General features: G+C 44.9%; 1 protein-coding gene across 1 annotated transcript in view; it reads right to left on the bottom strand.

The window, feature by feature from the left end:
• Positions 1-1,839: 1,839 nt before the first annotated feature.
• DUSP29 (dual specificity phosphatase 29) overlaps positions 1,840-13,652 on the bottom strand; it is a 37,395-nt gene continuing 25,582 nt past the window's right edge. Inside the window, exons 3-4 of the mRNA XM_032796276.1 lie at positions 7,173-7,393; positions 1,840-2,266 (exon numbers count right to left, since the gene is read on the bottom strand). Of these exons, the coding sequence (XP_032652167.1) occupies positions 2,019-2,266; positions 7,173-7,393 (469 nt within the window). The 3' untranslated portion in view covers positions 1,840-2,018. The remainder of the gene's footprint in view (positions 2,267-7,172; positions 7,394-13,652) is intronic.

The following is a 13,652-nucleotide window of genomic DNA, read 5'->3' on the forward strand; positions in this document are numbered from 1 at the left end:
TCTCCTCATCTCATGCAGACAAAAAATCTTTGGTTCATGTGCCATGGGACTCAGCCGATCCGCGCACCTTTGGTTCTTGGCTTACCTGCATGATTTACAGAACATGACAGTGCCTGTTTGACGCCATTGAGGCAAGTGCTGCAGCAACCGATGCATCCTCCCAAACCGTGGCTTCCTGACAGCTGAGAGAGACACTGGAGATACAGCTAGGCTTCTTGGAGAGGACAAATGCCAAGAACGATTCCAAGTCAATGGAGAGGAGCATGGCACAGAGATCTAGGCATTCCTCATGCCCTTGGGGTTTACTTGCTATGGGGGAAAAACACCTAGCAAAAGAAAATAATACTGTTCAAAAGTCCTTTGTTTATAAGTCCTAGAGGGAAGAATCATAGCATCTGAATGCCTTAAAGGGAAATTAGGTTTGGAGGAAAGATGTAAATGGAGAGAGGAAGCAATTCGTTAGGGAGCATAACAGAGAAGCCCCTCATTGTTTTAGCTGATGTTCTTCAGTCTCTCCTGTCAGAAGCGAAAAAAGGCAGGACTTGTGATGTAAAGCAGTGGCTCTATAAGGAATCTAGAAGGTGGTGCCCATACATAACAGGACCGGTAAACCTGGCAAGCGCATGCAACTGCGATTCAGGCCGTTGCTCCTGCTGCCTATTTACAATAAGTTTCCAACAGCTGTTAATACTGTTTGTGTATACAGCAATCCACATGTAAAGCCTGACACATTTACTTAAAATAACCACCCCATGAGCACAGCATACATAATGTGTTAGCTGAACAAGGAAGCATGAGCCCAGCTTCAACTCGTGTTTCCTTGGGTTAGCAGAACTTCCATATTAGCGGATGCACCTATATAACTGCCAAATCAGACACTCACTAGCTTTGTGAGTCCCATGCTGTAAGGATCTAAAAGAGAGGATAGCAGATTAAACAGCCCTTTAGCAAAGCCTGAGCCAGAACACCCTAACTGGTAATTCCTCCTTTAACTAACTGGGGTGGGATACAATGGGCAGTGGGTGAAGCTTCCCTGGGGAGGCCTACTCTTTGTCCCACCTCTTCGCCTGCAGCCCTACCCACACTCCACCCCTTGCCACCCTGTTCCAGCCCCCCTCGCCCCGCCACATTCTCTACTCACTCCCTTCCCACGCTGCAGACCATCCCATAGATCTTCTTCACAACAACACTCCCTGCATGCGGCTTCTCAATCCCCAACCTCAACCCTGCCACCATTGCCAACTCCCTCCTCACTCCACCGCATCCTCCTCATCCCTGCCTGGCCACCACTCGCCCTCATTTCACTGCCTGCCATGAGACCCACCTGTCCAATCCATCGCTGTCGCACTTCCTCACCCCCCATCTGCTGCATCCCTCTCCTTCTCTGCCCGCACACACATCACTACTTTCCCCAACTGCCCAAGACCCCCCTGCTTGCTGTGTCCCTCCTCACCACCAGCCACTGCCTCTCTCACTCCCTGACCTGGCTGCTTGCTCGCCTCCTCACCCACCGCCCCCGTGAGGGAACCCCTCCTGCCTTGCCCTCCTCACTCCTGCACCCACGGCAAGACCTAGCCTGCCACATCCCTCCTCCACCCACCCCTGTGGGGAAGGGGAAGGGAAGTGAGGAGGGAGGCACAGCAGCGGGGACCTCTGGGGGGGGCAGGGGAATGGAGGGAGAGAGGAAAAGGAGAGGAGGGAGAAGACTCAACCAAGGGAAGCAGACAGCAGTGGGGGCTCAGGAAGGGCGAGGGCAGCATGGCCCAGGTTGCCCAGCGGCAGGTCACCAGCAGCTGCCCAGGGGAGGCTTAGCCTTATCCTGGCCTATTACTTTTATGCTCCCTAACGAGATTGCTTCCTCTCTCCATTTATCTTGTCTCCAACCTGAGATTCCCTTTAAGGCATTTCAGATGCTATTGATTCTTCCCTCTGGATTTATAACAAAGGACTTTTGACAGTATTATTTTCTTTTGCTAGGTGTTTTTCCCCATAGCAGTAACCCCAGGGCATGAGGAATGCTAGATCTCTGTGCCATGCTCCTCTCCATTGACTTGGATGCTGTTCTTGGCATTTGTCCTCTCCAGAGCCAGCTTTATGTCCAGTTCTCTCAGCTGTTTCAGGAAGCCACGGTTTGGGAGGATGCATCGGTGCTGCAGCACTTGCTCAATGGCGTCAACCACTGTCATGTTCTTGTAAATCATCAGGTAAGCCAAGACCAAGGTGGCGGATCGGCTGCGTCCCATGGCACAATGAACCAAGATTTTGTCTGCATGAGTGAGGAGAGCAAATACAGAGAAGGCTTTCAGATTTACCAGTAATAAACGCTCTCCCCTTCTCTTGGGCCTTCCCCCCTAGAGATCTTCGTGCTTCCTAGCCATTAATATGTTTTACAGCCTCCTTGCCGGGCAGGTAAATACCATCCTCTTGTATAGGCAGGGACTGTGAAGCACAGAGAGGTCAAGTGCCTTGCCCAAGGTCACCCAGTGAGTCCCATTATAGAATCTGGATCTCCTAATGCTTTAACTGGAGGATTGCCAATTTACAGCCAGGCGGGATGGGCTGCAATGTGACAATAGGTAGCCAGCAAAGCCAAGCTGCAGCCTCCCCTTTATTGGGCTCCCACTGATCCATAATTTACTGTGCTTCACTCGTTCTGCTGAATCAAGGAATGTGTGCTCTCTAGGTGGGGGGCAGAATTAGGAGGCAGGGGTCCAGTGCCAGTGAGGTGCTGATGAACCAGATACTCATGCCCTCCAGGAGGATGAAAAGGATGTGTCCACTTGCTCACTCCCAATACTTAGTCAAATAATACTTAGTCGTGCTATGAGGTCCCTTCCAGTTCTAGGATTCTATGAATACCATGGGGCCAGAGAAGAGTTCCCTGCTCTGCCTCAGACTTTTGGTGTGTCCTTGGACGAATCACTTAATCTCCCTGTGTCTCATCTGGGGATAACAATTCCTTTCATCCCACCCTGTTTGTCTTGTCAGGTTAGATTTCAGCTCTTGGGATCGGGGCTGTCTCTTACTGCGTATAGGCAGCTCTAGCACAAGGAGGTGTCAGTCTCTGTCAGAGCTTCTCAGAGCTGCTGTAAAGCAAATGAATGAGAGTGGGGTGTCCCCCACTGGCAGCAGCCAGGGGCTAGTGGAAGAGAGTGAGTGGTACTGGGCCCTTTCATGTGCTGCAGGAACTGATGCAAAGGCTTCTGGGCTACAAAACCCTGGGACGAGGAAAGCTGGGGTCGAGTTTTGCAAGTCTCAGAGCCCGGGTCGACAGACTTGGGCTTGTGTATGGCAGGAGAGATCCGGCTCAGGCTCTTGAAACCTGGCGAGGAGGGTGAGTCTCAGAGCCCGAGCTCCAGCCCTAGTAGGAAAGTCTACACTACTAGTTGCAGCACTGTAGTGTGAGCCCCATAAGCCTAAGTCTGTAGTCCTGGGCTCTGAGACTAGCTGCCGTGGAGTTTGGTTGTTTTTTTTAAATCAGTGTACTCTAATAAAGGCAGCATCTGAAGCTCTGTCTACTACAACCTCCTATGGCCAAATAACACCACAAACACCGTTGCAACGCCAGAGGCATTTTTACTTTGTCGGCTACATCCGGTGGGGCCAGGCTTTGACTCCTAGCAATTCGTTCCTCAATGCTGGGAGTGGAGGGGATGATTTCCTGGCAGGAACAGCACTGCTGTGTCATGGACACATCAAGAACTGCCAGCACAAGGGGATTAATGGTCACAGCTTGCATTCTAATCCTGGCAGATAGTTGTAGAGGCATCATGGCAGATTTCCAGCCTCGCTGATAACAGAGAATGATAATCCCTTCTATCATTACTCTGAATATTTGAAACAGATGAAAACTCCCATTTGTTCAGCCCTTCATTCTTGCTCGAGCCTCTGGTTTGTAAAAGGGCTGGGGTGGAATGGTGGAATAAATGACTGACAGGAGAGGAAGGCTGAGGGATAAAGGCTTTGCTTGGGGAGCTGGGAAACAGAGCAGAACTTTCTGGGTATCAGTGGCAAAATGAGAACCTGTATTTTATGTCATGTAAAGGAGAGAGAAAAATGTGCATGTTTCTTTGGAAATTGCAAGGATGGGGAACCTGTCTACTGTGTGTGAACAGTAAAGATCCTGGAGGACTTTCCATAAAGATGGGAACTTGCCCTGTCCTGCCAGGCCCAATTTTACAGTGGGTGGGTGGGTGAAGTGATGCCTGTTTGTGTGTTGATGTTCAAATGCTTTGGGGTGCTAATCTATCTTGCTAAGCTACTTGTATGGCCATAGTGTCTGGATGCCTCACAATCTTACTGTATTTATCCTCTCAACACCTCTGGGAGGTCAGGAAGTGCTACTGGGGAGCCAGGGCAAAGAAAGACTAAGTGATTTGCCTGGGGTCTTACAGCAAGTCTGTGGCGGAGCAAAGAATCAAACCTAGGTTTCCCAAGCTAGTGCCCTGGCCCCTGAACTATCCCTTCTCTTCTACTTACTCCAAAATCTGGGTTAGGAACCTAGGGGACATTACTAAGACAAGCATGCTGGGTCGTTATATTCCTAGGATTCCTGAAATTGAGTTAAGCATGTGAACTATGCTAGGTGGCTGAACAGAGACTGGTCTTTATCGAACAGGGTAGTTATGTACCCTTGTGTAAACTTTCTTTAAGGCCGATCCCTTGCACTGATGGGAGTATGTGCTTCCTGGCTAACTGCCTCTTATCTCTTCACACGTCCTATGTCTGTAGCCCACTATTTGAATGGCGACAATGCCCACTACAGTATTTCTGAAACCGCTGTATCAGCAAAAAAGGCCCTAAATCTATTGCAAGTGTATGTTTGACTGAATGCATTAGAATGATCATCCCTGTCTGGACAAGAAAATGAGGCTTAATAGTACCACACTTCGCTGCAGTATGAGTGACATGTATTCAGTGCCCCTTGTTTCCCAACACGAATTTCTTTGCATTCTTGTCCTCTCTTCTCCAGGGCTACTACAGGCAATGGTTATCTTTATATCGCCAGTGTATATAAGAACAAAACACAACTCTCTGTCCTTGTTATTCAAACACCTTACCAATGCAGCAGCCAGAAGAACAGCTACATACAGAAGTGTCAGCGTTACACATTTAGTTACTCTTGAATTCAGAAGTATTTTTAATAAGTGAATCACTCCATTCTCTGAGTCAGGTTTCTGTTTCATTGCTGCATTGATGCTTGGTCGAGCCTCAGGGCTTCATGAGTGTTTGATACCACCTTGAAACTGGAAGCTTTGAGGCTTGAGCCTTGCGAACTGCTCTGAGTCTCTCCCCCTACCGTTTATCAGCACACAAGAATGTGCTAAGCTTCTCAGGGCTTGTCTATATGGAGCAGCAATGTGCACGACAGGGCTTTGAGTTCAAAAGCGCACTGGTGTGCTGTGCACTAACAGGTCCATGTAGACCCTGCTTGTGCACTTCAATGTAGTGCTGTTGAAACAGTCTTTCTCTCTTGACGTCTGTGTGTTTACCATGTTTTTCATTGTCAGCTGCTGGAACAGGAAGGGGAGGCTGCAGGATGGAGCTATTAAGGACTTGTCTGCACAAACATTTTGTTTGTGGCATGTTGGGGTGTGCCTGTACCCCACACAAGCCTGCTGTGGGCTAGGTGTCCGGGTGCACCCTGCTGGCATATCTTAACAGTTCTTTAGAGCACTTTGAGCAAGTCCCATTTTAAAGAAGACTGGAGCAAAGCATTCTAATGAACTCACTGCGTGTCAGCAGGGAGTACGCAGATAGTTAATCTGTGGCAGGGTAGTGTGGGCTAGATTCACACCCCCGCTTTCCACAAACTCCATGTTTGTGTAGACAAGCTCTTTAGGCCTAAATCCCTCTCTAGGAATGTGATTAGAAGTGAGGCTAGAGATCAGAAGCTTTTAGCCACCCAGAAAATCTAACTAGTCCCCACCCTTTCCAGAAGCAGTACTTGGGTGGAGTCTTGTCAATTTTAAGTGGCTTTCTTGACTTATGGACCTCTCTTCCTTCTAAGAACATGAAATCTTAAAGCAGCACATAATGCTACTGGGACTTCAGTTTTAAAATAGTGATGATTTATTGTCTTTCTACCTTAACAAAGGGCAAATTCTGTAGCTGAGGACTGTACTTGTTGAAAGCTTAAGACCTGGTTGGTTGTTGGGGGTATGCCAGGCAACCAGCAGCTGCTGATCTAAACAGCCAAGTTGACAAGAACACAAGTTGACAAGAGGTTGGAAACTTGATATGTGGCTCTCTGATATTAAAGGCTTTGTAGGTCAGCAGGAGGATCTTAAGTTTCTCTGCTGGCTCCTGGTAAAACACCCTGTTGAGATATTTTTAAAAATATGAACCAGAGTAAATGTTGAAAGACAGTGTGGGGTTGCGGCTGTGGTGCTTCACATCAGCTTAAACCCTTAGCTAGGACGCTGCTGGAGGTCAGCAAATAATGAAGTGTAGTAAATCAAGCTGGGAAATTACAAAGGTTTTAACTAATGTTTCCAGATCTGTGCTGTCAAAGTGATTTCAGTTTCCTACGGCTTGGAAGATGACAAAAATAAATCCCTGTTACAGCTTGGAGATGATCTGATGGCAAAAGTACTAAAGTGCTTTTATATGTGTCTATAGCAAACTTAATGCTTTAGTGTGAGAAATGTTGAAGTGATAGCCTTGGAGACTGGAGTCCTACATACACAGGATAAGTACAGCCTGGGCAGGTGTCCTGCTAATCGGCCTCACCGCTAACTGGAAAGGGACCACCTCTAGGAATGGCAGACTAGCTCCGTGGCCCATTGAGTTCATGACTTTCCTCCTGAGATTGTTTGCTTCATAGGAGTGTAAAATGAGTGCCGCATGTGCTAGGGACACCTGTCTGCCAGGGAGATAGCTGGTTAACAGTGGCCCATCGGAAGGTAAGGACTTTTGGATTGCTTCCAAATCCCATTGATTTGAATGGCTGACGTGGCTGTGAGATGACCTGAACCGTATACCAGTATTGACTTTCCCAAAATGACCAGCTTCATTATTAGCCATTGCTTGTTTGTTCTCTGCTGATGGTCCTTGACTTTCTCTGCCTGTTTCACCCCCTGGAAGTTGGCTATTTTTGATGAATACTCATGTGCACTGAGATCAACTGTAGCAAACAAGGTCTTTCTGACCATACTCTGCCCCTTCCTTACTTCTCTGATCTTGGAGGGCAGCTTCAATGAATTCAGCAGCTGAATAAAAGAACTGGCTGAGGTCGAAGGTGGTGAGATCATCTGCTTCTACCCCATGGTACTCAATAGCCATGTCACTGTAGTAATCTGGTCCTGTGCCCACATTCCACCGGCCGTGGGCTGCATTGAGGATGTGGGTGAAGCCGGCTTTCTCAAGGCTATAGCGATCTAATGCAGTTTTCCTGTTAAAAAAAGGTCACGGTCACATGTGTGAATGGAGCTCTCTCATGCTGCATCCGCTCAGAAATATTTCTCTTATTTCACAAATGATAAACCACAACCACACTGATTCTTCAAAGAAACAGGCTGATCCCCTGCCTTTACACAATACCTTTCATCCCAGGATGTCACAAACAAACTGAGCTGCCTAGCAGCCATATGCTGTGAGCTGTTATTGGTTCTACCCATTTTACAGGGGGGGAACTTGAGCAACAGAGAGGTTAAGTTGACTTGACCAAGGTCGCAAACTGAGTGAGCGGCAGAGCTAGAAATAGAACCCATGAATCCTTCCTCCTACTCCCTGGCTTTAACCATCTGACACATTCTTTGCCATCATTTAATATGAGAGGACTAATCAAAGAGTCAGTTACAAATGAGGATTAAATTCAGGTAGGGTTCACATGGCTCTTACTACTTCTGAAAGAAATGCAACTGCTGAGATTTTTCTCTTCTACACTTAGAAGAAAAAACTTGTTCATGCTCATGTGTCCAGGGGATCTAGAAGCTCTGTCAGCCTCCTCTTTGCTGCCATGTACTAACAGATCACATTAAGGTGTCTCAAGACAAAAGCACTGTACCCAAAGGTCACATATCGGCCATTGATTTAGAGCTGTAACCTCTTTAGAGAAGTAAAAGTGGATATTTCCTACTCCTGAAGTGAAGAGGAATTGCCTTCTGGGATGAGGGGGAAACTTTGGGGGAGGGGAATGAAAATGAAAATATTCAAACTTCTTAAAGGGTCAGGATGTGCAAAGCTAATGCTTCCCTTTCCATGCTCAGGCACCCAGGCGTGCCGAGGACAGGACAAGTGGCAGCCCAACCTTCAGTAAACCTGTTGATAAGAACAATCTATTGCTATTTTTTTTATTATTAATGTGGCCCTCATGCCTAGGAGCCCTAGTCATGGATCAAGGCCCACTGTCCTAGGTGTTGTACAAACACCCAGCAAACAGATTGGCCCTGTAAGAATTGTAAGGACCCAATATGGCTGTTCTTATGTTTTTAGTATGAATCCTTTATACTTCCTTCCTAACCCTGTTGGCTAGCAGATACAAAAAGGAAATTCTCATTGTACTCCACTGTACCCAAGCGCACACAAGTGTGGTTGAGAATTCCTTGAGGGATGCAGAAGAACTGCTGCTGCATCAAGGCACATCACTCTAATTGCTCCCACACAAGAGCACTGTTTAGCGGCAGTGGCTAATAAGCTGTGTGTTTTATACATGGTAAGACTGCGGTCAGTTTCTACTGTTGTGTTACTGTGGGCTCTTTGTTTTGGTGGGTTAGCACAATCTAGCAGAGTCCCCAGAACAATTACACAGCCACGAGCTCAGTGAACAATAGAGACACAGCATTGTTGTTGGAGGAGAGCCCAGAGTCAGTGCAGTCTCCTGTTGCTGCTACTCAAACACATTTTCATCTACTCCCCCAGGCAGGAAGTATGCTCGGTCCCCTGAAGTTCCTCTCAGAGCTACTTCCTGAGATGGCCGGGTCCTTCCTCTCTGGGAGAAGCCACAGAACTGGGTGAAATTTTTCGACTGAAATGTTTTTGGGAAAAATGCGAGTTTGGGTTGACTGAAACATTTTGTGGCTTTATGTAGAATATGTCAAACTGATTCAGAGGAAAATAAAAACTAAAAATAATTGCAAACAAATCTAAACATTTCATTTCTATACTAACTTTCATGTTTTTTTTATTCAAAATAACTTTCAGAATTTACTTCAGTTTTATTTTTATAAATTTAAGAACATTTAAAGTATCAATCTTTTTGATAGCATTGTAATGGAGGTACTCTGTGCTCATTAGGTCTGTATGTGGGGCACATCTACATGCAGCCCCCAACAAGCGGGGCACTAAAGTTGTATGAACTGTAACTGATTTCTCAGTTCACTGGCAATTCTGAAAAAAAAAATTACCATCTTGGGTTGATCCGAAAACAATGTTTTTGAAATTTTCAGCAAATCAGAATCAAAACATTTCAGCCGATGTTGAACAAAATATTTCATTTGACCCAAAATAGTTTTTTTTTTTTCGACTACTTGATTTGCTGAAAATTTCAAAAATAATTTGTTTGAAAGATTGATACTTTCAAAACAGATGAAAAAGTTTCCTGGGGAGAAGGCTAGGGCAGGTGACTTAGCCTACACTCCTGAGTCTGCTGTGCCTGAGGTGAAACACCGATTCTGCTTTCAGGTTTGGTTTTGTGGTGATTCCCACCCCCTCCAGCCCCCCCTGCAACCTTTGTGGGGAAAAAAATCTGTTTTCCATTCTTCAAGCTTGGCCCAACAAACATGGGGAAATGATGCTTTCAGTTAAAAATTCTGTGCTCAGTTAGAACCCCCGCAAGTGGAATCCTTGCTGAATAGCAAGTAGGGCCATATTGCAGTCAGGATCAATGGAAAAATAATGATTTACTGTCCATGAAAGGTAAATTCAAACATTCATCAGGGATGTAATTTTCCTGTTTCCTTGACTAGGTTCTCAGGAGACTGTCAGAAATTAATGCCTTAAATGCAAATATTAGACAAGGTGATGAGGTAATATCTTTCAGTGGACCAACTTCTGCTGGTGAGAGAGGAAAGCTTTTGAGCTACAAAGGACCTGAAGAAGAGATCTGTGTAGCTCAAAAGCTTTTGCATCTCCTATCCTGGGACCAACACAGCTACAGCAACACTGCAACCAACTTAGATGGAGATTCTATACCAATAGAGAACCTTAATTATAAACCGTTGCATGGCTCTAGGATCTCGCATTTAAGTGTTCAGTGGCCGTAATGTTAAATGAGCACACAGGAGTCTCATTTGTCAGAGTGAAGGTACAGTGCTTTTTTATTAACTGCATCAGTGCTCAGATAAATCAAAGTCTGCTCAGGGGCTCCGGGAAACATTTAGTGTGTTCTGGGCAAGCCCAAGGGTTAACACAGGGTTTATCATAGTCACTCCCAGATTAGCATGGTATTTTTATATCTGCATAGTCACTTCCATTCTACTTCTCCTTACAGTACCTAAATGAAACCTCCCAGGGCTCTTTAGATTTACAGACATGGGGGTCTATGCTATTGGAGCTGTCCACTGGTATACTTACTGCAGTATCCTGGCAGTAGATATTGCCTGAAGTTTCAGTGGAAAGCACTTGTCTTTGCCCTTCCTTTTTACCAAGGCATCATGGGCGAGCATATTTTGGGGCTGGGGCTAGAGGATGGAGTTCCTTCCTGATTCCTGCTGTTGACTATCTTACGACCTGAAGCTTTAGTATAATTTTTCTTGATCAGTTTGGACTAACCCCTTGTATTAGCAGAGGCATATTGGGTATGTATTTATTCATGTAGCTGTTCTGTCAGTTCAGATTGGATGAAGAGAAGTAACTGATCCATCTTAAACATTACAAATGCTTACAGTGTGATAAACAAAATCTGTTATCATCGTGAGTCCCTCCTCTGCTCTGAATTAATCATAGATATAAGATACAGAAGAGACATTCTGAGGTCTGTCTAGACCATCATCCTGCCAATGAAGGATTCTCTATTGTGCTTTTTAGTGCTTTGTGCAGGCTGATGTTAAATTGTCTGTCATCCTTGCTTTCCTCTTAGGTTAGCCTCTCAGGTCAATTGCTTTAAACTCTGCTGTACTGAGTGCTCTTCTATGGACTTGTTTGAGTTCAGAACTGACCTTTCGCAGGCAAGGTTACCACAGAAAAGGCCATTTATTCCCACTGGTGCCTGTCCCATAACCAGTTGTTTAACATGGGCCCAGATCAAACCCTTCCTTCTTTAACTGCTAAAACTAGAAAACTTTCAAGTGTGAGTGCTCAGAGTTAAGCATTCAGATCCATTTCTGGGCATTAAGATGCCACTTTAGCAAAGCATTTAAGCACGTGCTTAGATTGCACTTACTTCAGTGGAATTTAAGCATACACTTTACTAAACTGGTGCCTTAATAAATGCCCGACTTTCAGTGGCACTGCGCACCTGCAGATCCAGTTGTGAGCTCTCTGCATTCTGCAGGTAGGACTATATGTATTTAGATGCCTCGCTATGGGTTTGGCTGCCTCCATCTGAAAGGGTTGGTTGTAATTTCTGTAGAAGGCTTATACCAGGAACTTTTCCTACTATTTCTAGTATGTTGCATATTCTGCAGGGCCAGGACTTTGTGCCTTTGTTCTATACAACACTAAGCACACTATCTTTGTGAAAAATATAAATGGTTAAATCACTCCACAGCCACTGTTTCCACCTCATACGCTGTTTTGCTTTCCTCTTTAGAGAGCTCCAGCAAGCTTAAATGGTGTGATTTCCCTTTCCAGCAACTAAGCTGTGTAGGTCCTTAACAGGACCTCTTCCCTCCGCTAGCAAGAGGTTCTGTATTTATAACCTGCTTCTATTGGCTTAAACTGAAGTTTTGCCATTCATAGTAACAAAGGATCAGGTCCAAGATTTTCAAAAGTGACTAGTGATTTTGAGTGCCCAACTTGAGATATTGTAAAGAATTTTCAGAACGTGCTGCAGATTAGCCCTTTGACAATTGGGCTCTTTTAGGGTTGCCAATCCTCCAGGATTGCCCTAGAGTTTCCAGGAATTAAAGATCAAAGATTGTCATGTGATTATCATGTGATGAAACCTCCACAAATACGTCCAACCAAAATTGGCAACTCTAGGCCCTTTTAAGGTGCTTCCGTTGAATATCCAAAAATGGGCCTATCCTTCAAAATCCTTCAAACTTTCCTTTTCCATGATACCTACAAAAAAACCTTTACAACAGGTAGGCTGCTGGTAAGGTGAGACTACTGCCAATCATACTGACCAATAATGTCTCATTGTTTCCTTGCATGCCCCCATCTGTCTGTCTCCATCTGTGGTCTCTTTTTTCTTATACTTAGTTTCTAAGCTGTTTGGGGCAGAAACTGTCTTTTTTCTGTTTATACAGCACCTATACCATGGGGTCCTGGTCTGTAACTGGGGCTCCTAGGTTCCACAAATAATAAATAGTAGTGATAGATTTTGGTCTTGCTTTAACTGAAGTGACTTGATTGTCAATGATCTTGAGATAACTAACATGATTGTAAATTCTGATGTAAAAGCTCATGCACACTTCTGAATGCAAATATTGTTCCCAGTCGTAGCTCTCACAACCATGACTAGGAACAGACCTTTGCGCAGTGCCCACACTAGAATTTACAAGCATCTCAATTAACTCAAGATAACTGGTAAGCAGTTGGGCTGATTTACAGCACAACCTAAAACTTTGGTGTCTATGTACCTGTAGAAGCACCAACAATCACGAGTCACATGTGAAAATCTCAGTTCATAGTTTAGCTCCTTTGTGTTTTCACATCAGAACTGTTGAGTGTATCACAAAGTGTGTGTTTCTTTTTGTTCCATCTTCTTCTTACACCACTACTGTAGTAATAGCATTTTAGATGAAAGGAAAGAGTATGTAAAACATGAATACCTACCAACAACCAATTGGGTAAGGCAGCTAGTGAGCTAGGGCCACCCAGAGGCTGTTAGTGTGAATTATAAACCTTGTTCAAGGGTTTATAATTCAATCCTTCATTTGTTTTGAGCTGGCACATGACACACAAGTTCTCCCTCTTACAATTAGCTCTCCACCTGAGTTTAATAGTCCAGCTAAGAGTTTTCTGTCTTACTCCCTCCCTATGTGATGCTATTGCCTTATAAATGTGATAGATATTTCTATTTCTCTGGTAATAATTGAACATAAAGCCACAATGCCAGGAAAAGTTCGCTCTAAATGCTCAGCATAGGTGAAACTATCAGCATTTGACATCCTCCAATTGCTTTCATTTTACTCTTCTGGGCCATCTGTGTATTAGCACTTGATTTCTTTTTACATGGCACAAGCCATAATGATCTTCAATGTCTGCCTTGAATGCACTTCAGAGCAGGGAAGGTGAAGTACTGTATTGGAAGATAATTAGGAAAATGACAGTACATCTCAGCCTAAGAAGGGAGGCATTGAGGAAAGTTTGGGTCCCTGAGTAAAAACCCACCAGGCCTTTTAATAACAAGAGATATACTGGGTACAGTGGCCTTAATTTAGCAAAGCACCTAAGTGTATGCTCAAAGTCAAGCATGTGCTCAAGTCCATCCTTATGCAGCAAAACCTTTAAGCAGGGACTCAGCTCATTACAAAATCAAGGCCTCTATATTGGAACATGAGGCAGATGGACTCATCAATGTGTTTGCAATGTTCTGTGACAAA

The sequence above is a fragment of the Chelonoidis abingdonii genome, chromosome 15, assembly GCF_003597395.2.
Source record: "Chelonoidis abingdonii isolate Lonesome George chromosome 15, CheloAbing_2.0, whole genome shotgun sequence".
Taxonomy (NCBI): Eukaryota; Metazoa; Chordata; order Testudines; family Testudinidae; genus Chelonoidis; species Chelonoidis abingdonii.